The sequence below is a fragment of the Takifugu rubripes genome, chromosome 16 (genome assembly GCF_901000725.2).
Source record: "Takifugu rubripes chromosome 16, fTakRub1.2, whole genome shotgun sequence".
Lineage (NCBI taxonomy): Eukaryota > Metazoa > Chordata > Actinopteri > Tetraodontiformes > Tetraodontidae > Takifugu > Takifugu rubripes.
Window position 1 is genome coordinate 9,333,602 of NC_042300.1, and position 24,959 is coordinate 9,358,560.

General features: G+C 49.9%; 2 protein-coding genes and 1 long non-coding RNA gene across 13 annotated transcripts; 1 reads left to right on the forward strand and 2 right to left on the reverse strand.

The window, feature by feature from the left end:
- Positions 1-459: 459 nt before the first annotated feature.
- grm1a (glutamate receptor, metabotropic 1a) lies at positions 460-18,564 on the reverse strand. 7 transcript variants are annotated; one of them, XM_029849905.1, is made up of 12 exons: positions 18,421-18,564; positions 17,012-17,855; positions 14,419-14,668; positions 8,377-8,612; positions 8,222-8,230; positions 7,978-7,989; positions 7,369-7,615; positions 6,746-6,923; positions 5,526-5,652; positions 3,708-4,644; positions 3,452-3,506; positions 2,564-2,637 (listed from the first exon to the last, which is right to left on the reverse strand). In XM_029849905.1, the coding sequence occupies exons 2-12, from the start codon at positions 17,727-17,729 to the stop codon at positions 2,632-2,634; spliced, it is 2,775 nt and encodes a 924-aa protein (XP_029705765.1). In that variant the 5' UTR covers positions 17,730-17,855; positions 18,421-18,564; the 3' UTR covers positions 2,564-2,631. The 7 variants fall into 7 exon arrangements, with proteins under 7 accessions (XP_029705759.1, XP_029705760.1, XP_029705761.1 ...); XM_029849899.1 differs by lacking the exon at positions 3,452-3,506 and having other exon boundaries at positions 460-2,637; XM_029849900.1 differs by lacking the exons at positions 3,452-3,506; positions 18,421-18,564 and adding an exon at positions 17,979-18,286 and having other exon boundaries at positions 460-2,637.
- Positions 18,565-18,813: 249 nt separating this feature from the next.
- LOC105417578 (uncharacterized) lies at positions 18,814-20,549 on the reverse strand. Of its 4 annotated transcripts, none has more exons than XR_965176.2 (4): positions 20,444-20,549; positions 19,575-19,645; positions 19,348-19,436; positions 18,814-19,264 (listed from the first exon to the last, which is right to left on the reverse strand). It is a non-coding gene; the product is annotated as an uncharacterized lncRNA (long non-coding RNA). The 4 variants fall into 4 exon arrangements; XR_965175.2 differs by having other exon boundaries at positions 19,348-19,439; XR_003891369.1 differs by having other exon boundaries at positions 20,333-20,534.
- Positions 19,807-23,639, forward strand: LOC101065147 (F-box only protein 30-like). Of its 2 annotated transcripts, none has more exons than XM_003971773.3 (3): positions 19,807-20,141; positions 20,936-22,915; positions 22,996-23,639. In XM_003971773.3, the coding sequence occupies exons 2-3, from the start codon at positions 20,996-20,998 to the stop codon at positions 23,188-23,190; spliced, it is 2,115 nt and encodes a 704-aa protein (XP_003971822.2). In that variant the 5' UTR covers positions 19,807-20,141; positions 20,936-20,995; the 3' UTR covers positions 23,191-23,639. The 2 variants fall into 2 exon arrangements, with proteins under 2 accessions (XP_003971822.2, XP_011610454.2); XM_011612152.2 differs by having other exon boundaries at positions 19,807-20,101.
- The last annotated feature ends 1,320 nt before the right edge of the window (positions 23,640-24,959 follow it).

Consider the following 24,959-nt stretch of genomic DNA (forward strand, 5'->3'; position numbering starts at 1 on the left):
TTTCATTCTAAATATAACAGTGTTTAAATAAGTGGCACCCTCATGTTTTCAAATCATCGAACAACTTACACTAAAATACACTAAAACGTTAGGAAATCCGATACAGTGGCTCTACGGACTGTAAAGGCTGTTCAGCTAATTTGCATTCTTATAGATGAAGAACTAAACTTAACCCAAAATACTTAAGTTTATGATGCAAAATTTAAGCAAAATCAACAAGCAACTAATCATCCATTATTTTTACAACTCGGTGTTTTCAAGCAAATACAGTCAGTTTAAGAAGAAGTTACCCAAAAACTAAACACACCGCTCCATTAGAGGTATCAGCCTCTGCGTGTATAAACTCTTTTTTTTTTCTATTGACATTCTAAATATAGAAACATTTATCAGTATAACAAACATACCACCTGTGTGAAAAACAAGAGATGGCGTAACGGCATTACAAACTCTACAAGTACTGTGTTTTCCATTACAATGACACAGCAAAAACAGCAGACATGAGAAATCTCAACACGGCATGAGAAGCAAGAAATCACATACCATGCTCATAAACATGTTTATGACCGATATGTAAACCGAATAGAAAACATTGGCATCATTTACAATCACGCTAGCCTTTATCAGCTACATCGGCAAAAAGCAGGGATGTAGGTTGATAAGAACTTTAGATTTGGCACATTATATCCAGTATATATGATGGTACGTACGTCACACAGCACGAAAGTAACATCCAGCCAACCTGACTGAGGCAGAAGCGGTTGGTCACAAGTGCCGGAAATGTATTGGCGCGTTTCTACTAGTAGCTACGAAAGCGTGGCTCGACTCAACGCGGTGGGGCTTTTCCACCGGGGTTTCAGAACACTCAAACCCACCATTTTACATTTGCGTATTTCTTAATTTTACCGTAATGAGTAAATAATAAAGGCTACAGTAAGGCGATACCCGTGTACAACGACAAGGTGCCGATACTTTTGAGCTGTGAAGTTGTCCTGATGTCTCCAAAGGCCGCTCGGAGAAACCAGCGGACATAAACGCTCAGAAAAGCTTCAGAAAAGCTAAAAACACCAAAGACGAACCGGAAAATTCACAAATGTGGAAAAAGAAATTGATAGAAGGGGTTTAGTCAACTGGATGCTATTTTACAGTACCAATGTTTTTGCGATCTTTTCCTTAAATTGCCTGTCAGCAATATTTGCTAAACTTTTTGCGTGTTACGTTCTGTGTGTGTACTTCATTTGTGTGTATTTTTTAACTTTAAGTTCTGACTGTAATGAACAAACACCTTCTGTCTTTGTAACTTAAGTATAAAGCAAACATTTATCGGACACATTTTAGCGTCAGCGTCACAGTTGCGTATACACGCTAATGGCGTCGCGGGGGTTACGGACCGCCTTGTTATGAAGACCCGGCCCACATCGAAGAGGTACCATGGTGTCTAATGGAAAACCATGCGGCAGTACCGTGCCGTGTCGAGTCGAACCGCGTAGAGCTGATACCGCGTAGCGCCTTATGTCTGTGTGTATGCAGTAGTATCTTACAGTCGGCGCGTACGTGCTGTGCTACTTGGTTGGTCGGTTAGTAGGTAGATTTCTGCATTAGTTAGCTAGTTTTGGCACTGTTCCGAGGCGTACTTTTTAGAGAAAGGCTTTGTGCGCTGATAGCCCTTCAGAAACGTAAGCGCTCGAGGACGATTGTTTTCCTGCGTAGAGTCGATGTGATAATACGATAACACAACTTCAAGAGCAAAAACTTAAAAACAGTGTGTGTGTGTGTGTGTGTGTGTGCGTGTGTGTGTGAACTGTATCAGCCTCTCTTGCTCACAGTGTCGAGGAGCTGTGTGCGTAGTCTCCGTAGATGTCCGAGGTGTAGAACGAGCTCGGGGCTTTGCCGAGCATCGGCTCCATAACGGGGGAGCCGCTGGCAGACTCCCCCGAGCACACAGAGTCTCTGAAGGGGGAGGGGGGCGATAGAACGAGGGAATCCCCCAGTTTGGCCTTGGTCTGGTTGAAATCGTCATCGTCATCGTCCCCCTCCTCCTCCTCCTCCTCGCCCTCCTCCTCCGCCTTGGCATCGTAGATGTAGCTGTGCAAGAGGTCCAGCTCCTCGTCCTCGGACACCCTCTCTTCGAATGAGCCCATCTTTTGGGTCAGAGGAGGCTGAGACGGGGTAAGGGTCAAATGTTGGTTGGCGGGCATCACCTCCTTGGCGGTGTGGTCACTGAGCGTGGGGGCATGAGAGCTGTGGGTGTCCACCACTGTCCCCCGCGAGCGCTCTGGGGCGTAGCCCTTCAAGGGCGAATAAGAAGCCGGCTTTTCTTCGTCCGATTCCAGGACATGCCTCTGCCTGGCATGGGGAGGGGGCTGCAGGGGGCATTGTGAATCGCTCAGGTCGTCCTCCTCCAATAGAGGCTTAGCGCCACGCGTTTCTCGGGGGGGAAGGGGGTCTGTGCCAAGGTCGCAGGTGGAGGGCTCACAACTGTGGGGGTCGGGGGTGTTAGTTAGGGGCCTGATGACCGCCATCTGATTCAAGCCGGCTTCCTGTTTCCTCACATGCACAGACAGTCTGTGCCACACATTCCCCCCCCTCGGAGGGTGTCTTGGACCTGATTCAGACCATGACACAGACTTGCCATTAGAACTATGAATGAGATAAAAACTCCAGTTACTATCAGAGGAAAGCGGGAGGTGGTTGCAGAGATCAGCAACACAGAGCAGCACAAGACAAAGCAGCAGCATTTCAACATCCCTGATGCATGTTAAAACACTTTTCAACCACATAAGTTGAGCCTTCTGACTTGGGGGATGGGGGGGATACGTGTCAAACTCTAGCATGTGACAAACAGAGTTCTCAGTGTGCGGTTAAAATGAGCTGCATGCTTTTGGAGTTGTTGGAGGGGGGGTTATTGGCAGGAAGGTAGGGCAGGATTGGACGTGATTAGTTTGGGAGGTGGCAAAGTTTGGAGCGTTCATGCTGAGAGAAGATAAATACAAGGTCGCGACCAAAGCAGCTGGCCGGCAAAAATCCTTCTTGGAGGGCTGCTGCGCCTGATGGATCATTTTGCCTGTGGCGGCTCAGGTGCGACCGGCTGGCACAGGCAAACATCCTCACTTTAATCCAGAAGGTCCGGGATTTGCTGCTGAGGCCAAAAATGACTCAACAGACCCAAAGCAACTTTTTCAAGCATCATTTTTGTTGCTGATTAGAGAGAATCTTGAAGAAAAAAATGTGTTTACGACATTGTAATAAAGAAAAATTCACCGCCTGATTTGAGATTGCAGCTCTCGCAGGAACGATCTGAATGACCCCCCCCCCCCCCATGCTTGAACATTAGCCAGGCAGAGTGCTTCGTCGTTTAGGGTGTTGTTACAATTGTTAGCGTGGGTGAAAACAGGCGTGAGAGCCAACACACAGACGTCTCAGAACCACTCTCCTATTCTGTCCCGCTCCTTACTTTTGACACCCGTCCACGCGCCACCTCTGTGGATCTCAAAGGGTTACATGGAAACCTTACATCGACGTGGGATTTTTTAATGAAACAAAGAGATTGATATGTAGGAATTTAGCTTAACAGTGCAACCTCAGGGGGAGGGGGATGTGTCATCGCCGTGGCTTTTTTAAAAAAAAAAAAACATTTAATCGGAGCTTCTTTAGCAGCTCGCCCCAGTAAACAGCATCAAATCCAGTAAAAGGAATGAAAGAATACTCACTTGGTATTTCCTGATCCAGGCTTTTTACGGCGGAACATGTTGAGGAAACTGTTGCTTCCACACTGAGCTGCCGATTTCCCATCTCCGACGTGCATCCGCACCACATCGGATGTGGTGAAGGCGCTCCGGACGTTCCTCTCCGGCTTGGCGATCATGATGTACATCTTGGGCGTGAACATGCAGCCCAGCGCCACAGTGACGCTCAGGCTGACGGAGAAGGACGTGGTTATTATCTTGTAGTTTGAGCCAAAGTAGATGGGCACAAACGCCAGCCAGATGATGCAGGTTGTGTACATGGTAAAGGCAATATATTTAGCCTCGTTGAAGTTGGCTGGGACGTTCCGCGTCTTGAAGGCATAGTAGGTGCAGCTCATGATTAGCAGGCCATTGTAGCCCAGTGGCGCCACCATTCCTACGTTGCTGGTATTACAAATGAGGTAGACCTCACGTATGCTCGGGTACGACTTGATGGGCTCCGGAGGCTCCAGAATGATTAGCGTGATCTCCAGAGTTAGCTGCACGCTGATCAGCATAAAGGCAATGATCACCTGGGCCCAGGCACTCATGAAACGAGGTTTCCTGGTGCAGATTTTCTTCTTGCTGCCTGCCAGAATACGGGCGATGCGGTTAGTTTTGGTCACCAGTGCTGAGTAGCACATGGCGGATGAAAGGCCCACCAGGAGGCGCTGTAGGTAGCAGGAGACCACTGTAGGCCGGGCAATTAAGGTAAACGGGCAGATGTAGCCCAGGAAAATGCCGGCCAAGATGATATAACACAGTTCTCTGCTGGAGGACTTGACCACAGGTGTGTCACGGTACTGGATGAACACAAAGGTGACGAAGGAGGTGATCAGGATCCCCACACAGGAGAAAGCCACCGCCACTATGGACTCAACATCTGCCCAATCAAGGTATTTCAGAGGCAGGGGCTCGCAGCCTGAAAACCACAGAAGAAGAGACATGAACTTCAAGAAACTACAGTTCTTATTCCTATTTGACTTCAGGCACCCTCTTCTCAGCATTGCAAAGGAAAGTTCTGGTTGGGCTCCTGTCTATTTGTCCAGCAGTGGAGAGCGAGTCGACATTCTTGTGACCTTCTGGAGCCTGAAGCTTCGGTTTGCTGGCAGGAGCCACCGATGCAGGTACAGCAACTCTCAAAAAAACCACTGTCAGGCCAGCTTATGTCACCTCAGGCCAGACTGAAAGTCCATGGAAAAGACGTTTTTTTTGTCAATCACAGTATCAGGCTTTATTTCTTTCCTCCGAGCCTCGATGGGCAAAGGTTGCTATTGTCAGCTGATCTATGCTAACTGTTGGCAGAATTTGAAAGAGTTTCTGGCTAGCTAACTGGAGCATCGGCCACAAACAGAGCTCTCAGGTAGCTCTCTGAATTCATTCACAATTCAGTTGAGTCTGCCTGTGAAAGTAACATAGCTGCCCTCCGATATGAGCCAGCAGCGAGGGCACGTTATGAAGTGCAACTATGAACGCAGAGATGTTTCACGAGAGTGAAGGCAGAAGATCCGTCAGCTGCTGAACCGGATCCCCACGCTGGCCGCGGCACTAATGGGATTTTACACCTCGGATCTGAGAGCTGCCCTCGACTCTGCAAATCGCTGTCAGAACTAACTGGGTTACAACAAGGCGGAGAGCAGGGAGGAGCGGGGGGGTGTCACTTTGTCCAGGAGAAGGAAACCACATTAACAACTCAACAGGGCGGTCCCGGCCCAGCATGGTATGAGGATTAGCATTAGCAGCTGAAGCAGCTCTTGGATGTGATCCATCAGCGAGTCGACATGTTGGGCTTTGGTTTCCTACCTGCCAGAAGATCATCGGGCCACCACCCAAGCTCACACGCCTTGCAGGTGAACTCATCCTGGACGTATTCGTTGTCCTTACAGGTTGTGCAGATCCAGCAGCAGCTCACCTCGCCCTTCCTGATCACCTGCACACACACACACACACACATATACACAGGACCCAGAGGTGACAGGGTGAGGGGGTCACAGCCGCAGCGCCGATGGAAACGCCACAACCATCCCAGCACCCACCAGACGAAGCTAAAGAAGTGATGCACTGGGGGGATAATGAAGGTGTGTTGGTGGAACCTTTTTACAACCGTCCTAGTCTAGATTCTGCTCCTAGATGCAAATGCAGGGTGAGAAATGGGGCAGGAGAAAAGAAAGGAAGGGGGAGGGGGGCATGAGCCGCCAGGATTGAGGTGGACGTACCAACCCTCGGGGGGAACAGGGTTTAGTTGGATGCTAAACAATCAGATGAAGCAAGTGGGAGCAAATCTCTAAATTGGGGCTTAAAGCCCAGAATGTGTTATCGCCTCCTCAGCTTTTGTGAGTTTGCATCGTTCAGACTTGAACGTTGAGCTCAAACCTAAAGGTGAGCTGGCTACTAAAGGCAGAATTAGCAGTGTTGTCTGACTTCCCTGGTCCAATCATAAAGGGACATAAAGAAAACCCCAGGAGAATCTCCACTGATCTGTCTCATTATAGCTGATGTGCACGTGGTAATTGGCCTCAGATGATGTTTTTGCTCTGAAAGTCACATGAACTGTGCGGACGTCACCCTCCCCTCCAGAGTTTAATGCAGCTTTATTCATGTCTGTCTCACCAAAACTCCAAATATACTCTTATCTAACTAACCTTTCCCCAATAAACTCTGGAATGACCACAAAAACAGGAAATCCACCCCAGCAGATGGGAACCTGCGATGAGCCTTAGACTGATAATGAGAAACTGGCTTCCTTTGATTGTATCTTATGAATAATCTCTAATTTAAACAAATTAAAAAACGGATAAACCCAAAGCGGTGGCGTGTTTTAGCCAAACGGCAGCACTGTTCAGATTCAGCTGAGCTAACGATCTCGGGGGACAAATCAAATCAAATGGAGCTGATTTGATCTGTGAGACCGTGACCCTTGACTCACACGTCTCACTGATTAACAGCTCCTGATTGGTCAGACTTCCGTTTCCCAGCTTTATTAGTGGATTTAATCTCCCGCTAAGCAGACTTTAACTGCCCACCTTGATCTGGCCTTTGGAGCAGGGCTCGCTGCAGACCGAGCGCACCATGTCGCTGCTGTTCAGCCACAGCTTGCTGTCGTCCATGGCTAAGATGCCTTCGTGCCAGGAGCCCACGTTGATGTAGTCGTAGCGGCCCTCGCCCGTATCTCCCACGCTCTGGAGATTCATGATGTCGTACCTGAGGAGGGGGGAGAGCCAGAAGGGGCTTATTAAGTGGCCAGAGGGGTGGACAGGAGGTTAGAGGGAGGGAGAGTCTGACAGGTAATTTAACGACAATCATTTTGCAGCCTCGCACAAATTCCATCTAAAGCCACTTAAATTGGCGACACGCCTGTCACGCCATCCAGAGGGGGCGGCGGTGAACCCGCGGCCCCGTTTTATTCGAGCGCCAGGCTGTGCAGCACCTGACCTCGGCTTGACAAAGGAATGACACGGCGGTGGTTTCGGACTGTCAGTTGTTGTCGTCGGCGCGGAGGATGCGCGGACAATCGGTTCCCGTCTGAGCTAATTAGGTCAAGACTGACGCGCACCGGTAGGCTGGAGTTGGCGGGACGTTCCGATCTTAATTTCTCCGCGTTTGTTGTCAAGTTTTGCCACTCTTATAATCCTGCTCATCCTCTTACCGTCCTGGGGTGTCCCCGTTTTCATCAAAATAAATCTCCTCTCCCGACACTCCCCTGAAGGACGTCTTGAGCAGATAATCCAGCAGCTTGCTGCCGTCGATGGGGTCCATGGCGTCGCACAGCCCCGTCTGTCCCGGGCACAGCTCCTCGTGCATGTCGTGGAGGCCGTGAGCCATGGCGTAGATGGCGTTGATGACGAAGCCCATCTTACTGTCCTGAACGTAGTTTTCCTGCAGACTCTCGTTCCCTGTTCGAAGAAGGGTGAAAAGGGAGGTTTTTAATCCCGACGTTCGTGGCTGTCAGAGACCGTCAGACCCGAGGAAATGAGCTTTTCTTTACAAGCGCGTTTAGATTTCTGCTGCAGAGATTAAATCCCTCACAGGCCAACATGCAAGAAAGAACGGGGGTGTCAGTGCGGAGCCGGTTTTCAGGTGGGGGCAGGCGGGGTGAGCAGTGTGTGGAGCCATTCCTCAGTGCTCAGAGTTTGACTGACGCGGTCGACAGTCTGACGCTGTCAGCGGGAAACCTGCAGTCAAACTCGTCCCGCGGTGCTGCGTTCAGGTGCCGCTCTGACAAAAGCCATCAGCTTGGCCAAAAAAGAACACTTACCTCCTTGAAGGTCTGAAGGAACACAGACAGAGTAAAAAAAACAGAACAAAACAGCCTTAACGCTCCTGTTGCTGGGTGGAAGCAGTCACTCTACACTCTAAATAGATGCTACTTTTGTTTTTTTACTTATTAGCTGACCGACATGCTGATTCTCAGGGTCATTGTGGTGATTATTTGAGTACTTGTCTGCTTTAATTAAGCTTGAGGTGCGTCAAACATTTGAATAACAGGAGCAGAATTTTACCATGATCACCTTTTGGGAGCAAATAGAGAAAATATGAGGGGAAGAGAGACAGAGAAACACAAAGGCGGCGTTATTATCTCTGCTTTTATCTGGGCGTTCACTGGCAGCACAGTGAAGCCAGGAGGTTCGAGGCACAAACTCGTGCCGTGACCCACCGGAGCAGACTTTTTTGTAGTTTTTGTTCTCCTGCGGGTGTCCAGGGAGGCGACACTGGAAGCGGTACTGCCAGAACTCGGGGAACCAGGGGTTTCTAGCGTTGGCGTCCAGGCGCAGCTTCAGGTAGTAGTCGTCGAAGGATTTGACCATTGCGGATTGGAGCTTCATGGTGATTCCACCCTCTGCTTCCTGCTCGTACCCCTCGACCACCTCGTAACGGTCGGCCCAGCCGTCGCTGCGGGGACAGGACGGACGACGGTCTCGTCAGGAGTCGCAGAAAACACAATGACGATATTATACAGTCCAGATAGTAGAGACTTGATTCGAACATAATGTCCGTGTGACCCGAACCAACAACCACCGAACACTAGCGAGAGAAATTGCAAATCTAAAATAGCTTAAATTGGTATTTTTAATACAAGAATAGAGAGGCAACCGCTGCAATATTGAATTAGCGGCAGCTCCGTCTGGAGGCTTATCTGGAATGAGCTGGACTCAACAGGGTTGCGACTGGAATTGCAGGCTTTATGCATCCGCTCACTTTTCTGTCTGCTTGTGCACCCCGACCAGGCTAATTTACACACAGAGCCAGTGTATAAGCTGTGGAGACAGAAGACGGGCGGAGACGGAAGAGCAAAGGCACAGATGAACAAGACTAGTCTGAGCTGGGCTGCCTCCTGTTTCTGGGCCTTTGAGCGCCGTCCCCTTGGAATACCTTTGATATTGACAGCAGTGCACCAATTAGGTGTGACATGCCAGATGACCAATTAGCTCACACGCGCGCCACATCCTACATAAGGACGCTTGCGTTTGGTTAGGTGAGCAAGTCACTTTACACGACCTTTTTGTCAACAATTACTGTCAAACAACAGTGACACGCAGACAATTACTAAATATGTCAACTGAAAATGGATTTGCACACCAACTGGGCTCAGAGCGGGTCCATACTCCCGGCTAGATTAAAACCTGCGGCTAGCACAACTAAAGATGTGTGACGCTAGAAAGAAGACAGTTGGTCTCTTCCAATAAAACGTTCCTTCGCCACGAGCAAACGAGGCTTTTGATTAGCGTGTTCAGCCGTGGGTACACATTTGGTTCCACCGGCATGATGACTGGACCAGTTGTGGTGAGTAAAGAACAAATGAGCAAGTGTTGAAGCTAAAGCGTGTATGCTAATGAGCCTGGCGGTTGACAGCGCCCGTCAGGTTTTGGTTTATTCACGACCGAGCGCAGTGAAAGCGGAGCGAAACCGCAGATTTGCAGGGCTCTGTAAAGGTACCCTCTCTGATAAACACCACAGCTGTGATGGGGGGAGGTGGATAAAGGTGAGCTGCAAGACAGAAGAGCTAATTTGGTGAATGCTGGATGAATTGAAGAGAGAGTGTGTGTGCCTCCAGGGGAGGAGGATTATATGTTATAGCTACATTTGGAATTAAAGTTGGGCCGTAATCAGAGCCACGTGTTCTTTTGACAGCTTCGATCAGTACGAATGGAAAACATAAGATCATTAAATGATGACATCAACACTGAATTACCCATGAGCATCTTTTAGGTCTGAAACAAAGATGCTTAAGGAGGACGAGGTTGGATTTCCACTGTAAAACATACACATATACTGGCGCCGCCATGCTCCTTGGTTTAAGGCTGGTAGTCGGGGAGTGAAGTGCAGACAAAGAAATAAATCAAAAGCTGCACATTTACTTTAGCTGCTGCTAGAATTTGCATCCTTCAGCCTAAAGTCCACGTTACCTGACAGGTTAACCCCATTCGGTGCTGTCTGTTCCATGCTGTTGGTGTTTAACATATTTATCGTGACATAATGGAGCAGCAGGAAACAGACTGGTTGTTAGGTGAAGAGAGTTGCTCCGTAATTTACATGAATGAGGCACCAGCCGCTAAAGACGCTCTCCACGCCGCCTCACAGTGGAGATGCTGATGAGCTGCGCTTGTCTAAGGCTGAAGAGCTTCAGAAATCTATCCGGCAACCAAGACAACAGATGTCAGGTTCTGAAAATCCTCAAAGTTGTAGCCAAAATAGTGAAGATACAGCGTGCGGCACAGGGCAGCTTTGTGTCCTGCAGCCCACCACCAGGGGGCCGTTGAGAGGTTTTGGTTTTAGATTTTCTTCATTTATAATGAAACTCCTTCCCGAACGGATTCTGTGTGTTTGCGTGGTAAATAAAGCAGCCCTGGGTGGACAGACTGCACAACAAATAAGCTAATTTAGCCGCTAGTTGCAGGCTCGTTCTGAGTCAATTCCCCCTTTTGGCCTCAGCTTCCTAAACACAATTAACCAGCCATTCAAGTCAGCCCTCGGTGACGTAAAAAAGTAGCAGCCTGCCATCCATTTTAGCGCCATCTGCTTAATAACAGGATGTGTGTATTTTGATGAGTTACTGGGAGCCGATGATGCTTGGCATTGTTTAGAGCGGCGCAGCATGCAAACGACCGCATCATTTATGGCGAGGCTGCCAGGGCGATCCACTTCTAGTTTGATAGCACATTTGGATATTTATGAAGCTATGAATTAATTGGCAGGGCAGAGATTTAATCACATGCGTGTTTCCCCCTGGAGAACAAATGGGAAGAGTTGCTTTTAAACGAGGAGAGAGGAGGACGGAGCGTCTCCAAATTGTTCTGTGCAAGTGTGAAATTGAAGGTTGGGGCAGGTGACGTGGGAGAGCTGGACTCAAACTCACGCCCGCCACGGATCAACCGACTTGGCGGTGACACGGCGGACTCGTGCTGCAGAGGGAGACGTTTCTCCTCCTCTTCTCCCTCTCTCCATTTTGCCTGCGAACGCTGAGCGCGCGCGCAGCTAGAACCAGGGAGGCATTGTTAGCTCGCTGGATCTTCTGCGGCGACACAGAAGACCCAGGGTGAGTCGGGGAGCCGTTAAAAGCCCACCCGAGCGGGTTTTTACTTATTCAACATGCCCCAGTTTGAGCAGGAGGATCAGTCTCTTCTGCGCTGACACGGAACGCTGCTCAGAGAAATCATTTTCTTCTTTCTCCCCTTCTCTTCACGCTGCCATGGGATGTCAAAGCAACACAAGCGCTCATGACAACGCCTCCAAAATCCAACATCAGCAGATTGCCGGCGTGGCTCTGACTCAGAGCACATTAGCAGAGTTCCAGTTTAATATCGAATCTTTAAACACGCGTTCCGGGTGGTTATTTTCATATTTCCCGACCGGACCGCCGAATCCCCACCGAGGTGACCTTGACGAGGAAGCCGCGTTCTCAATTAACATCAGAATCAACTTATGAATATTCACGTGCAGCTCATTGTGCGCCGGTCCGGCCTCCATTTGAATACTTTCCCATCTGGGCTTCACGCACGTACAAGCAGCAGAATCGGGCCTCTATTAGTGAAGCGGGCAGAGGCAGCGTGTTTTTATCTTATAATTGCGGTCTTTGTCGCTGTTGCTGCTGGGCGGATTTATTTATTTCTTTTCCAGGCGTCAGCCAAATTTTGCCGAGGGAGGCTGGTTGTGCTCGGAGCCCCGCTGTTCGACTGAACGGCACATTGTGGTCGGCCCAGACCAGATCTCCATGGTGAGCAGCGCACATCCGAGCCGGCTACCACCGGTACTCACTGCTAACTCTCACTACAGCCGCACGTGGGGGGGCAGAAAGGAGAACCGGAGGAGGGACCGATGCCACATGGAGCGGAGATCCCTGTGCTCCTCCGCTCCCAGTCCTGCATTCACGACTGAGAAACAAAAGGAAGATCTTTCTGCTAAGTGCGAAGCCCGAGAATAACAGCTCCTTATTACTGGCGTCACTCCAGTCAGTCTGAAGGTCATTCCCATCTCTTTCCACGTGAAACCGACTTCCTGGCTGAAGAATCCTAGAAGGATGGATGGAATTGTTGCAGGATTCAGTGGGAAGCACTGCATCCTTTTTTTGAGAAGAACGAGAGCTGGAGTGTGAACGTGCCGTGCCACAACTCCTGTCTCCCTCCGCCAGCCCGCCTCTGTCAGATTAAAGGTTCCGTTTGTTCGAGCTCCGAGCGGAGCTTCCGTCCCTGCTAGCAGAAAATCAAAAGGACAACAGGGAAATGCGATGAGGCACACACAATATGGGTTCGCAGCTTTCTTTGCACTTCTGAGCGGCCTCCAAAAGACTCAGTCATCTTCTGCTAACCACCTGTGCCAGGCCGACGCAGCCGCACGACGGGCCATGACGGCCCTTTGTCTAAGATAAGCGAAACAGGTTGAACGTGACTCCCGGTCCAACGTTGGTGCGACAGAAATAAGCGTCACACGGGGAAAAGCAGCTTACGCAAATGCTGTGTGTTAATAACAGCATTCAGACGACGTTAGCGGGAGACAGGAAGCCAACGCTGCTAATTGCGAAAGGAGGCGGACAACTCGGTGGGAGAGTTCACCCTCATGCTGCCGTCCAGAGACTCGGCTCGTGCTGGGGCACATCGCGTTCTTTTCAGATTTGAGTGACGCGCAGAGCCCGGAGGACACGGTGACGGGAGCCGCCGCAGCCACAGCCTGCCACGGGGCAGCGGGTACAGAAATATCCACAGTCCCACCACCAGACGACGCAGCGGCCTTTCCCCTCCGGCTGTGACACTGCCCAAAATTCCCTCCACGCTCCGTCAAGCCTTTTCCCGCATTATTCAGAATGTAAAATGCAAACGAGAGGAAGCCCAGAGAGGCTCTGGCTGTCTAAAGCAGAGTGGGTGCTAAAGCGTTGACGTGGTGCGGCGTGGAGTGTCCAGGTCGGGGGTAAAGTGGGTCGGGCGCGTCACACCCGGCCCTCGTCTGAAGAGCAGGTTAGCTGAACAGCAGAGCCAAAGGCAAACACGTTCAACAGCCTCTCTGAGCAGCCTCTCAGTTCACGTCCCAACTAAAATAAGCAGAGCAGCGGCCCAACTGGACACTGTGCGTTTTAGCATGTTCCCCTCATGGCTGAACCTCAAGTCAGAACTGGGCTCGATTTAAATGGCTAAAAAGGAATATAAAACTCACCCAATAATGCAATGTGGTGCTAATGTTGTGTGACCAGATATGTACCCAGTTAGACTAATGTAAACTAACCGCTAACCGGCTAAAACGCCACCTTTTAGAGTGAACCTGGCAGTGGCTGCACACCCGCTGCCATAATTGCAACCGTCTCTCTCTGTTTTGCCGCGTCTCTGACCCCGAAGCAGTCCTTTCACCCACAGGGTCGTCCACAAAGGCTGAAAAATAGACCCACTCTCCCCTCTGCTGTGGCGGAAAGTGAAAAGGCGGGAATGCAAGTGTCGTTATAATGGATAATTTAAAAGCCTCCCTCTTCCAAAAGATTAAATATGCATCTGTGCAACGTAAACACGGGACGGGAAGAGCAGCACTTGGCCCCGTGGATTTCCACCATCGGAAGATAATTGAAGGAGGGACAAAGGGCGAATTGAAGACTGATGGCAGTCAGAAGGAGTTACCCAGTGTCAGCTAGTATGCTAATAATTCCACTATCTCTATGGGCTCAAACTCTGGGTCCTTAGACACGGCTGGCTCGATCCCAACAGGACATCCAGATTCAGAAACTACATTGATATTAAGGAACAGATCAGGACGTTTCACTGCTTTATCCACACGCCCACGTTGCAGAGGAAGCCGTTGTGTCTTTATCCAGCCACAAAACACACAATGAAATGATCAGTGATCCTGGACGCTCGCTGTCAGAAACACAGAGCGGGCGGGAAATATAGAGGGACAGTGGGGGGGCACCCCAGAGAACAGCTGCTATGAAACAGAGCCCCCCCAACTGTGTTGTTAGCGGGCTCTGACGGAAGCCTTCTGTATTTCTCATTTGCTGTTCGACATGGAAAACAGAGGATTCACACAGAGAACATGGACAGAAAAACATTGTGACTCTACAGCTTCACGTCTGAGAGGAATACCAATTATTCCCGCTACGGGCGTGGGGTCTAATTCTTCCCGGTTGCCTGGGTGACATCAGGGCACCTCGCGGAGGAAGCAACCTTCCACCAGCACTGCTCTCGATTTAAAATTGAAAACACACACACACACACACACATACCTGCCGACGAGGAGGAACTCCCCGAACACCCCCAGCCTCCTCATGGCCATCAGGAGGCCTCGGACCGTCATGCCCTCGCAGAAGCACACCACCACGCGGGCTTTGGGAAGGCGTTCCCGGAGTTTCCTCAGGAGGCGGTCAAAGTGCTTCTCCCCTGCGTTGCTGTAGATTTTGTCGGAGTTGGCGATGCACAGGCCCTCCTGAGAGGCCAGCTCTTTGAAGGCCTCCATGCCGCTCTCCCCATAGTTTCCTACATGAAGACAACAAACATCTCTTCTTTACCTGGATCAACAGGTCTGAGGGGGCTGGGCCCGCTTCATAGAGTGACTGGACCGAACGGAGGATTGTGGAACGTGCGCAGGCCTTGTTCCTGGTCAACATTCCCGAGGTCATTAGGTAAAATGAGGAAGTGCAGATCCTCCGATAATCCCGGCTGCTGATTGCAATCAAAGCCTTTATAGGGGAAGGAGATAGATGTCCTTATTTAACTGCCCCCCCCCCAATCAAGGGCCCCCGTACAGCTGGTGCAGCCTAAATCTGCTCGTCCGTTCGCAGCATCGCTGGAACAATATGTCACAATCTGGATTGCTAAAGTCCCCCCCGGCTCTTTAGCGTGAGAGCTGGATTACACAAACAATCCAACCGCTGGTGCCTGCTCGAACATGTGTGTGTGTGTGTGTGTGTGTGTGTGTGTGTGTGTGTGTGTGTGTGTGTGTGTGTGTGTGTGTGTGCAATGAGAAAATCAAGTATCTCAGAATCTGAAAACACAGCTGTTGCGCGATTCCTTCGATGACAAGTCATCTTCCTGACCGTCCCCTCCCCCAATAAACACTGGATGGACCTTCTCTTGGAGCAGGAGCAACAATAAGGACAGTGATGATTTCACACAGAACAGGGGCGCGCATTGGGCTTCCTCTAATGTCATGGTGTTATTTCCTCATTTTTTTTCGCCCTCCCAAGCTCAGATGCCACCGCCGACCACCAGCGCCCCCTCTGGCCGGGGCTGCGGGGAAGCGGATTCTTAGGGTCCTGTCAGACCGATGATCTGAGCAGGTAATTTATGCAGTTTCTTGGCAATAGCGGTTGCTACGGGAACAAGCTGCATTTATAACTTATCAAAGGTGGCGGCGAGAGGAAACTCGGGAGCAAAGTCACGCCCAAGTCATGCCCACGGTTTCAGAGACAATCTGGTTACAGCTGGCCTCTCGAAGGTCGCGGGGACTTCCTGTCAGTATTCTGAACTACACAGTTCAAAAAGTCACATTTTATAGTTTTTCTCGCCTCGACTGCCACCTGCTGACTCAGCAGACAGTTTCATAACTTTTACACTTCACGTTATCACCATGGGATCCACCATTAGTGCTATGTTGAAGGGCAAACGACGCCACCTATCGGTACCTCCGGGTACTGCAGCTCCCCAGCTCCCTGTCTTCATTTAAGTGAAAGGAGCCTGACAAAGCCCCTGACCAGCTATAATAGGACATTCCAAAGATGTTTTACAGCCCCTGTGATACAGTTCCTCGGGGAGAATCCTGGGTAATGTAGCCTGTCAGTCATTATCTGGGCGCACATCTGCGACTGTGGAGATACTAACTACTTGTTCCAGTCCAGATAAGACCCTCATTGCTTTGGGGAAATTTGAAAAAGCAATTGTCATTTGTCAGCTTCTTCCTCCTGGAATTAATTAACGCTTCTGAAGGAACAACTGCGTTGTTGATGCCTCAGTGGAGACTCTCGTGTTTGTTTCTGACAGTATTTTACAAGTTGACCATTTCTTGACGCCTACTGAAAGTCAAGGAGGGTCTGGTCTTCCACAAGACAATACTCATAAAAGAGCCGTGTGGGTTTTTTTCTGTTCCAATCCCAAATCGCAGAAGTCCCAAGATCCCAAATTAATTTTTTTTTAAAAAAGCGTTTACACTAATTTAAAGGCTGGACCCAGTCGCTCGCTTGTAAAGACCAGAAACCAACGTGGATAAAAACATTTGTCTTGGTGATCGAAGCAAACGCCGCGGCTCCAAACAAAGAAACGAAATCACCCGATTTTCCTTCCTCCTTTAAACCAACAACCTTCCGAACGGGAAGCTGCACATGAAGTTCTCATAGAGACAGAAGGAGAGACCATCGATGTCTACTCACGCTACTTCCACCTGCAGGTTACTGAACACACGCACACGCAGCTGTATGGTGATGATGGTGATGGTGGTGATGGTGGGGATGAAGGTGTGTGATTCCAAAGCATTCCGTAACCCCAGACAACATCTCAACCTTAATGAAGATAAAAGCAGTTAAATGCAGGTGAGGAGTCCATTCTGAGACGGAGGCAAACCGGTGAAGCGATGCAGGGAGTGCACCAACCACTCTGTGCTGTCCGAGGTGGGACAGAGGTGGCAAGAACCAGAATTTGGCAGGCCGAATCGGACTGTTGGCACGTTAGAGCTGTCAACTCTGAGACTGTCCCTCGTGTTCTTGGACGTGGGCTTCATCCGCGTGCCTCCCTCAGAATAAACAAAGAGAACAGGTGGCGCGGAACATGATGAGGTCACGGTAAACCGCGCCGGCATACACGGGAGGTTCATGCATGGCCTCTCACCCTCGGTGTGCACGGCCGACACGTAGGTCCAGTTGTACCGCTTGACAATGTCCAGCATGGCCCGGGCCTGGAGGGTGTCGGACGGCACCACTCTGAGGAAGTACTTGAAGAGGGCCTTATCGCTCAGATCGATACTGGTGGCAGAGTAGGCGATCTGCGGGATGTTAAAGAGCTGCAGCAGGTTCTGCACCTGAATGGCCACGGAGCTGGATCCAGGTCCGATCACACCTGCAATGGGCTTCTTGGACGGCGGAGGATGGTGGGAAGGGGTTCCGTCGATGCACCATTTGGCTCCGTCCTTATCGTCCCTGATGGAGATGAGCGAGTCCCGGATGAACTCGATGCTCTGCTCCAAGGCTACGGAAGAGTGCCAGCAGGAGTCCCGGATCTCGCAGCCCAGGCTGATGTTGGGGAGCAGGTCGGGGTCGGCGTTAATCCGATCCAGCGTGTGGAACATGGCCTCCACCCTCTGGATGCCGTACTGCTCGCGGACATCCCCGCACTTGCGCTCCGCCACTTTCTCCGCGGAGGGCTGGTGGTGGACGGAGAAGAGCGCCCCGATGATCACGTCGCCGTCCATGCGCGCCACGGCGCGGGGCGCGGCTCTCGGGACCGTGGAGCGCTCGCTGATGCTGCTGCTGCGGGAGAGCACGAGGATGCGGAAGAACAGCGTGGGAACGCACAACAGAGCGACGAGACCCATCTCTACGCGTGCCATATTGCGCCACAATGCCCGAGCCTGGCCGGAGGTGCAGGCATACTATCTGCTGTCAGTCAGTACAGCCACCTTCACGTCAGCGACCATCGCCTGCGAGCACGACGCCCAGGACATGTCTGTGCACACCTGCGGGGAAAAAAATAAAAAAGACAGTACTGTGAGCTTCAAGAAATGAGGCCAGATGCTGATGTTGGTGAAGAAGTGGCGACTCCGCACGCGTGCCCCTCATCAACGCCCGTTTCTATTCACCTAGCATCGGAGTGCCTCTGAGCAAGGCACTCGGCTCACGCGCAAACTCGTGGCTGCACATGGTCCGTGCACTTCAGAGAAACCAGCGCGGGACTTTAAGGCGTCCCTTGCGTGCACGTTTGGCGCGAGGCTGATCTGCGGTCGCCGCCCGCCGAGGAGAAAGACCGGGGCGAAGGCAGATTTCCGCGCGCGCTGCCAACACCTGACAAGGACGACGATCGTGTCACGAGCGCGCCACTTGGTGCTGGAGCCCAGAGAGCGCGGCGGCTGTGAGCACGCGGCTTCATCTGCACCTGCATTCTTGTCATCGAGTGCCGCCAATTAACAACTCACGAGGACACGGGGAATGCTAATGAGCTGGATTGATCGTGTCCGCGCGGAATGATAAAAGCCACGTCATTTATCGCCAAACTGTTTTTAAGCTCGATGAATTAAAACTTACCTGAATCCTGGAGATGTGTCGCGTGTCTTCCTCGGTCTTCTGGAGCGCGCGTGGCTCTCGCCTCTCTCTCGCGCTGCCTCTCGCGCTCCCTCTCCCTCTCTCTCTCCCTCCCTTTCTCTCTCCCGTGACGTTTTATTCGATTCGAACTCGATTAAATTGGGTTAGGTTAAATTAAAAGGAGCTCGATGCACCTGAAAACACTTTATATGATAATGTCCTTCTTGGCTCACATCTTTTTCTTATTTTTTTCCTAACTTGGGCAGCTACGGTGACCGCTTCAGCACCATGGACAGGGCCAGGAGAGCACGTAGCGCCACCTTGTGTTGAATGAGACATCCTACTGATGACGTCTGAAACAAAAGGGTCCAAAGAGACCAGTTTCAACCTGTTGACTTGAGCTTTAATCACTACCATGGACATGGGACGCAATAAATATATTGGCAAGGCTAGTCTGAAAATACAGTCAGTCATTTTATTATTCTTTCCACTCCCCTGGGTGGGGGTGGGGTTACCGAATATACATTTAGGGTCATGTTGTGACAAACACCAATCACTATAAATCACTAATAAAATAATAGTTGCTATGACACTGTTGGTGCCCCCGGCTTCAGCAGGGACCATCTGATATTGAACCAAACTAGAAGTGACAAGTTTGGATGGAGACACTTCTCAGATGCTGCAGCTACACTTTGGGCCTATAGGGTGATGATGGTATTCTTGGCTTTTTCGTTGCATTGACAGCCAGGCCTTCTGGTATAATGGATTTAAAACAGCAGCACTATTGCTTCTTGTGATTTCTTTTCTAGCTGTGTGGTGCATCCTTAATCAGTTTCATTTATTCAGCCTGCAAAAGAACAGATAGACGACAGAGTACAAAACACTTATTTGTAAAAATGTGTCAAGAAATCATTATTGTTTTCTGTTTACCGTGCTGAAATAGAGACTTCTGGAGCCAATTGAAGCTTCCAGACTCTGGTTGGACATGGTGCTTGCACAACATTTGACTGCCACGCATCCTACTGGATCAAAAAAAGATATTAGGGAGAAGCTCCATGTCTGGAATTTGTTCTGACAAAACGGGGAAGTAGGGGAAGTAGGGAAAGTGCCAGAACGCCTTCCTGCCGAGGCACCCTTGAGCAATGTACCATGCTCACATTGTGATGAACTGGTGAATCATCCAGGGGTGCACCCTGCCTTCGTCTATATGTGTACCCCCACCGTGATCCTGAAAGGAATAAAGTGGTTAAGAAGGTGAGAAGAAACATGTTTCAAAGTATAGAACCCAAGGCTGACGATGAAGTGATGCAGCGATGACCTCTGCTGGCAGGATCTGCTCACTCCAAGATATAGAAAAATCTTATTTCCGCAGTGGGTGGCAATTATCTGTTGACCGAGGCTCATAATGGACATAAAGAACAAGGAACGTACTCTTTTTTTTATAGTGTGATTTGCCCTTTCGTGTTCCAGCCTTAGTTCCTTATTCACACTGATATTCTTTCAATTGAACATTTAAAAGCAGACTTCTTTGAGACTCTATAAATCCTCCTTTGAATCTATTTATTTCCCCTTACAATTCCAGTTCCAGTAAATGTGATCAGGTTTTTTATGGGCTAGACACCAAACCAGAAAATCCAAACTTGTCAATAAAGTTTTGAATGGGAAAAAAGTATCGACGTCACGGGTGAGTTACGGCTAACTTCCGGAACAGTTTACTCCTAGAGGTAACCAAACTAAAAACTGTTTTCCAACACATTCAACCCTAACTTTACGTTTCGTTTCCTTTATCACAACAGTGCGATGGAAACGCTTTTATGCCAACCGCTTGGCTTGATTTGAACTCCCCAGTTTAGCTGTTGAACGGAGTTAGCTACACCGCTAACGAACCATTGACCACAAATGGGCTCGCAGTTACCGAGTCCTCAGTCCCTCTTTTACCGTCCTGCATGTCTTTTGTGTCAAGGCTGCTTTGGACCTCTCAGAGCACGAAAATGACACGACTACGATCAAATTAAAGCAAACCTACTCGAAAGATATTCGTCACTCGTCCCATAATTTAATTACTGCTCGAGTAAGTGAGTGTAGTCAGTTAAACCGAGCAGTTACTGACGATTTCAGTCTGAAAAAATGAAGGGTAATCTGGGCAAATTGTATATTTACATGTTTGAAGATTGTGAATCCTATTGTTTATTATGTATTTTTAGGACTTTTGTGTGTATGTTTGAGAGGTGGGTTGTATCTTTTGTATTTGTATTAAGTGGCGGCTCTATTTCTGTTTATCTATAAATATGGAACTTTTATCCTCAATAGATTAATGTAAATATAATGCTCTTATTGAGGCGAGCGCCACCCGGTGGTGTCTAGTGATCACTGCATATACGTGCTATATATTGCAATATTAAATGTAAACGATGTTTCAGGTTTTATCTTTGGGACTGACCAAACCAAGTAGTCTTAACTAAAGAAAGGAAAATTATTTGGCTTGCTTCACTTGAAATGAAATGTGCTTATTTGGCAGGACGTTTCCGGTGCATCTCACCAAGCGTTTCTCTGAAGATTACTCATCTGCTTCCGGGGAATGGAGGAGGCCCACGCTCACTGTCTATCCTGTTTTAACCAGAGATGCGTGGGCAGATCTCAGCCTGGGATTTCTTGTGAACTCATCTATTGTCCAGTATTATGTGGCGCCGTGTTTCACTCCTGCAAAGCTGAAGAACACTCCCTCATTTGTCCGCTGCTGAGAGTCCCCTGTCTAAACAGTGGCAATGGCTGTCCTGCCAGGGTTGTGCGCAACCAGATGTATGCACATCTGGAAGTGTGCCCAGCAGGAGTAGTGTGCTGTACTATGGAGTGGAACAGATGGCCTATTAGCTGCCTTGACTATACCTCCTATGAGAGCTTGAGCCGGGGCGTAGAGGAGGTGGAGCAGTTGGACATGGCGCTCGCCCTCCAGGACCAGCGAACACTACTGGAGTCCCTTAAGGTGATTGCCATGGCACCCAGTGTAGAAAGAGCACCACCTCTCTCTCTTCGGAAAGAGGACAAAGCCACAGATTCAGTTTTACCTACATCTGCCTCTGGGACTTCCACCTGTGGGGAATCAGCTTCGCACTCCCCATCTTTGTGCCAGTCGCCATCAGATCCTCGAAAGGAGAAAATTGCCAGTGGAATTAATGTCTTCAACGAGCAGCACCTTGGTGGGCTGTACGAGGCCACGGTTGAGACCGCCAGAAGCTTAGTTGCTGCTTTAGAAATTGTTGGCAGCGTTAATTCTCTGGAGTGTGCAGACAGAGAGGGGGGTGCAGCTGGCAGCGCGGGAGACCCACACTCTGACGCTGCGGCTAAAGCGGCAGAAGCTCTGACTAAAAAGGTGATAGAAGAACAAACTGTTTGTTCCACCTGTGTGGAAGAAAGCGGTGGCAGGTCTGTGAACGCAACAAATGGACCCCTGTCGGCAGCAGCAGACGTCGGGGTGACGACAACACGGCCTCGTGTCACGCAGGAGGGACCCATGGCAACTCCAGAGGCGGCTCATGTGGTCCTGGAAGAGTCGTGTCCTTCAGAAAAGGCCCAGGTTTTGAGGGAAGATGGTCAATGTTCACTGGCCAATGGACATATTGACTCCAGTGCAGACAGCTCGCTGTCAACAATGGAGACCAAATCAGTGGATACCTCAGATCTGGTGCAGGATGAGGAGTCCCTGGCTGTGGGAGAGACCGATCTGATCTCCGAGGCTCTGCTCTTCTGCCTGGAAGAGTCCAGAGAGTGTAAAAGGATCTCAGACACGGTCTACGCTGACGCCCATCGCGTCCATTTCGGCACGCAGACTTTCACTTTCCCAGCAGCAATCTTGGTAACCAGTACGCGGGTGGGTGAGATGGCGTCTGCGTCGGCGTGTGACCACGCTGCCCCCCAGCTCTCCTACCCCAGTCCTTTCCACACACTACGCCTTGGCCTCGTCCTGGAAGCCCTGGAAGTTGAGGCGGTCCCGCACAATCGCTATCTCCCCGCCACCCCCCGCCACCAGCACATGTTCCCCTTTGTCTGTGGTCAGGCCTTCCGCCGAGACCAGTTTCCCTCTCATTTCACCAACGTCCACGGTGACATCCACGCCGGTCTCAACGGCTGGATGGAGCACCGCTGCCCCCTTGCATATTATGGCTGCACGTTCTCCCAGCGCAGGTTTTACCCGTCCACCGCGGGAGCCAAGGTGGTCCATGACAGGCACCTGAGGTCTTTCGGGGTCCGGCCTTGCCCTAATGTAAATAATGCACGTGAACCCCAGTCTGACCAGTTTAGCGGGCTGCCCTTTGAGGTGCTGAGGAATGTAGCTGGGTACCTTGACAGTTTCAGCCTCTGCCAGCTGTCCCTGGTTTCGCGGACTATGAGGGAGGTGTGTTCCAGTCTCCTTCAGTCCAGGGGCATCGTAGAACTGCAGTGGGAGCGTCGCATGTGCCCCAGCGCTCCTGGCGCCGTGTCGTGGCAGATCAAAAACAAAGTAAGTGCAGCTCTCGTATGTTAAACGATGCTTTAGCGGCGTTTCGCTCCGCGGCTACAGCTAGCTCTTGTGATCCACAGGTGTGGCGGTTCAGTACGGCGTTCAGCCCGGTGCTGTCGTGGCGTTTCGCTGATGTCCCCAGCATGTCCCAACATCTGGCCAAGTGTGACTTCAACGTGGTGGAGCAGCAGACGGAGCCTGTGCCTCTTCCTGCTATGAGCAACGCTCAGGACGGACAGGCTCTGCGCTGTGCGCTGCGCCACATCAATACCTGAGCTGACAGTCTGTTGTCGTCACTCCGCTGTTTTGTAGATGCACAAAATGTGAGCATTACTCCTTCTATGTTCCACTAATCTATGGAAGAAGCCTTAAACAACAGTGATTGCCACAGCTCTTTCAGTATATTTAGAGAACGATGGTAAGAATTTATCTTTGCATGGATTTGTGCTTAAATTCTACCCTGATTGGGATTTTTATAACGCCTCCCCTCCTGAAGACAACGTATTCACTTTACTTGTGTCTGGGAATTGAATGGTTTTGATGACATTTTAGTACTAATCTTTGAAAAATCAGTTTGTTTTGCACTGTTTCTGTGTCTGAGAACTTAGCTGCCAGCACTTTAAACAAGCTTTCCACGGGACCCTAAACAATACAGAATATAGGTGATTCTGAGGATATCCAGGTAACAGACACGATTTGCATTTAATAAAGACTATCTACATTCCTTTGAGTCAAGTTCTTGTTATTTTATGTCTAATTATCAGAGGTGATAAATCTTCTATGTAACAGTCAAGTTAGTACTTGTGGGCAAATAAATGCCTGTACAGTTTTAGTTCCCTGATGCTGTCAAGGTCTGCCCACACAAGTGTTACACACACTCCTATTGTACACACACCTGCTAAATGGCTGGTGGTGGTTTCGGGACAGGTAAACTCACCCATTCCTGGTAACTGTCTTGGTAGCAGCTGGTAGCTAGTTCAGTTCTGCAGAACTGGGCGTCTTTGCTTGTGTACCTCTGGCCAAGAACGATTACGTTTGTTTGTGTAGAAAGTAAAAATACGTGTGTGTGAGCAACATAGCCACAGCTCGTCCACCATTTTGAACTTTAGTGTTCCAGGTTTGATTTATGCCTGATTTAAATTGGCTTTCAACTCAGACGTTTAATATTTCATCTGCAAAACACTTCCATAAACCCATCATCTGCAGGATGTCACTTCACGGATCCTATAAGGAAAGGAGGAATGTGAGAGATGCTGGAAGATGAAAGGGGAGATTTGGATGTCACAATGTTCCCAGCAGCTGAAGGGCCGAAGGGCTGCAGTGGAGGGTTTTGGTTGCCTTGCAGCCCTGTAATAACAGGCCCAAAGTAAACTCTTAAAATGCTGATACTGCTGGATGTTCGCTGTGTTCTGAGGTTTAACCACAGCCGGTCGGCTCAAAGGATCCCCTTTCATTGTTCCCCTGGAGCTAAGCTCACCTTCAATCTTGTTTTGTGCATTTTGCTAAAATATTTTTTCTGTCCAACTGCCTGTGGGCACAATTAAAAACATCTTTCACCTCATTGGTGGAGAGGCACTCTGAGCGAGCTGGTCGGACCAGTTTTGGACTGAGTAAGATAACAAAATGGTAAGCTGTCGTGTCCATTAAACTGTCATCAGTGCATCAATCAAAGGGCTGAGAGTGACGGAACCGCGCACCTTTGTTCTTTCTTTCCCTGCGTTTCACCTTTTGTCCCGGCTGAAGCTCGCAGCAGCGGTGGTGTCAGCTGAGAGGAGCCGCTGTCTCTGGTGGGACTCTGTCTGCCGACTCTGCATTCTGCCTTCTGACTCTGAGCTCAAACATCAGGGAAGGATCTGGAACCCACAGAGATGGTCAGATTACGACTGGTGGCAACTCAGCGTGCACGTTTTGTAAGTCAGGAGAGGGAGATAAAGATGAACACTGCTGGAAACCCACCTACCCCTGAAACATCCCAAAGGTGCTATGCTGGATGTAGACACTGGCTGGAGACCTCAGCCAGATATACCATACACCATAGTGAACT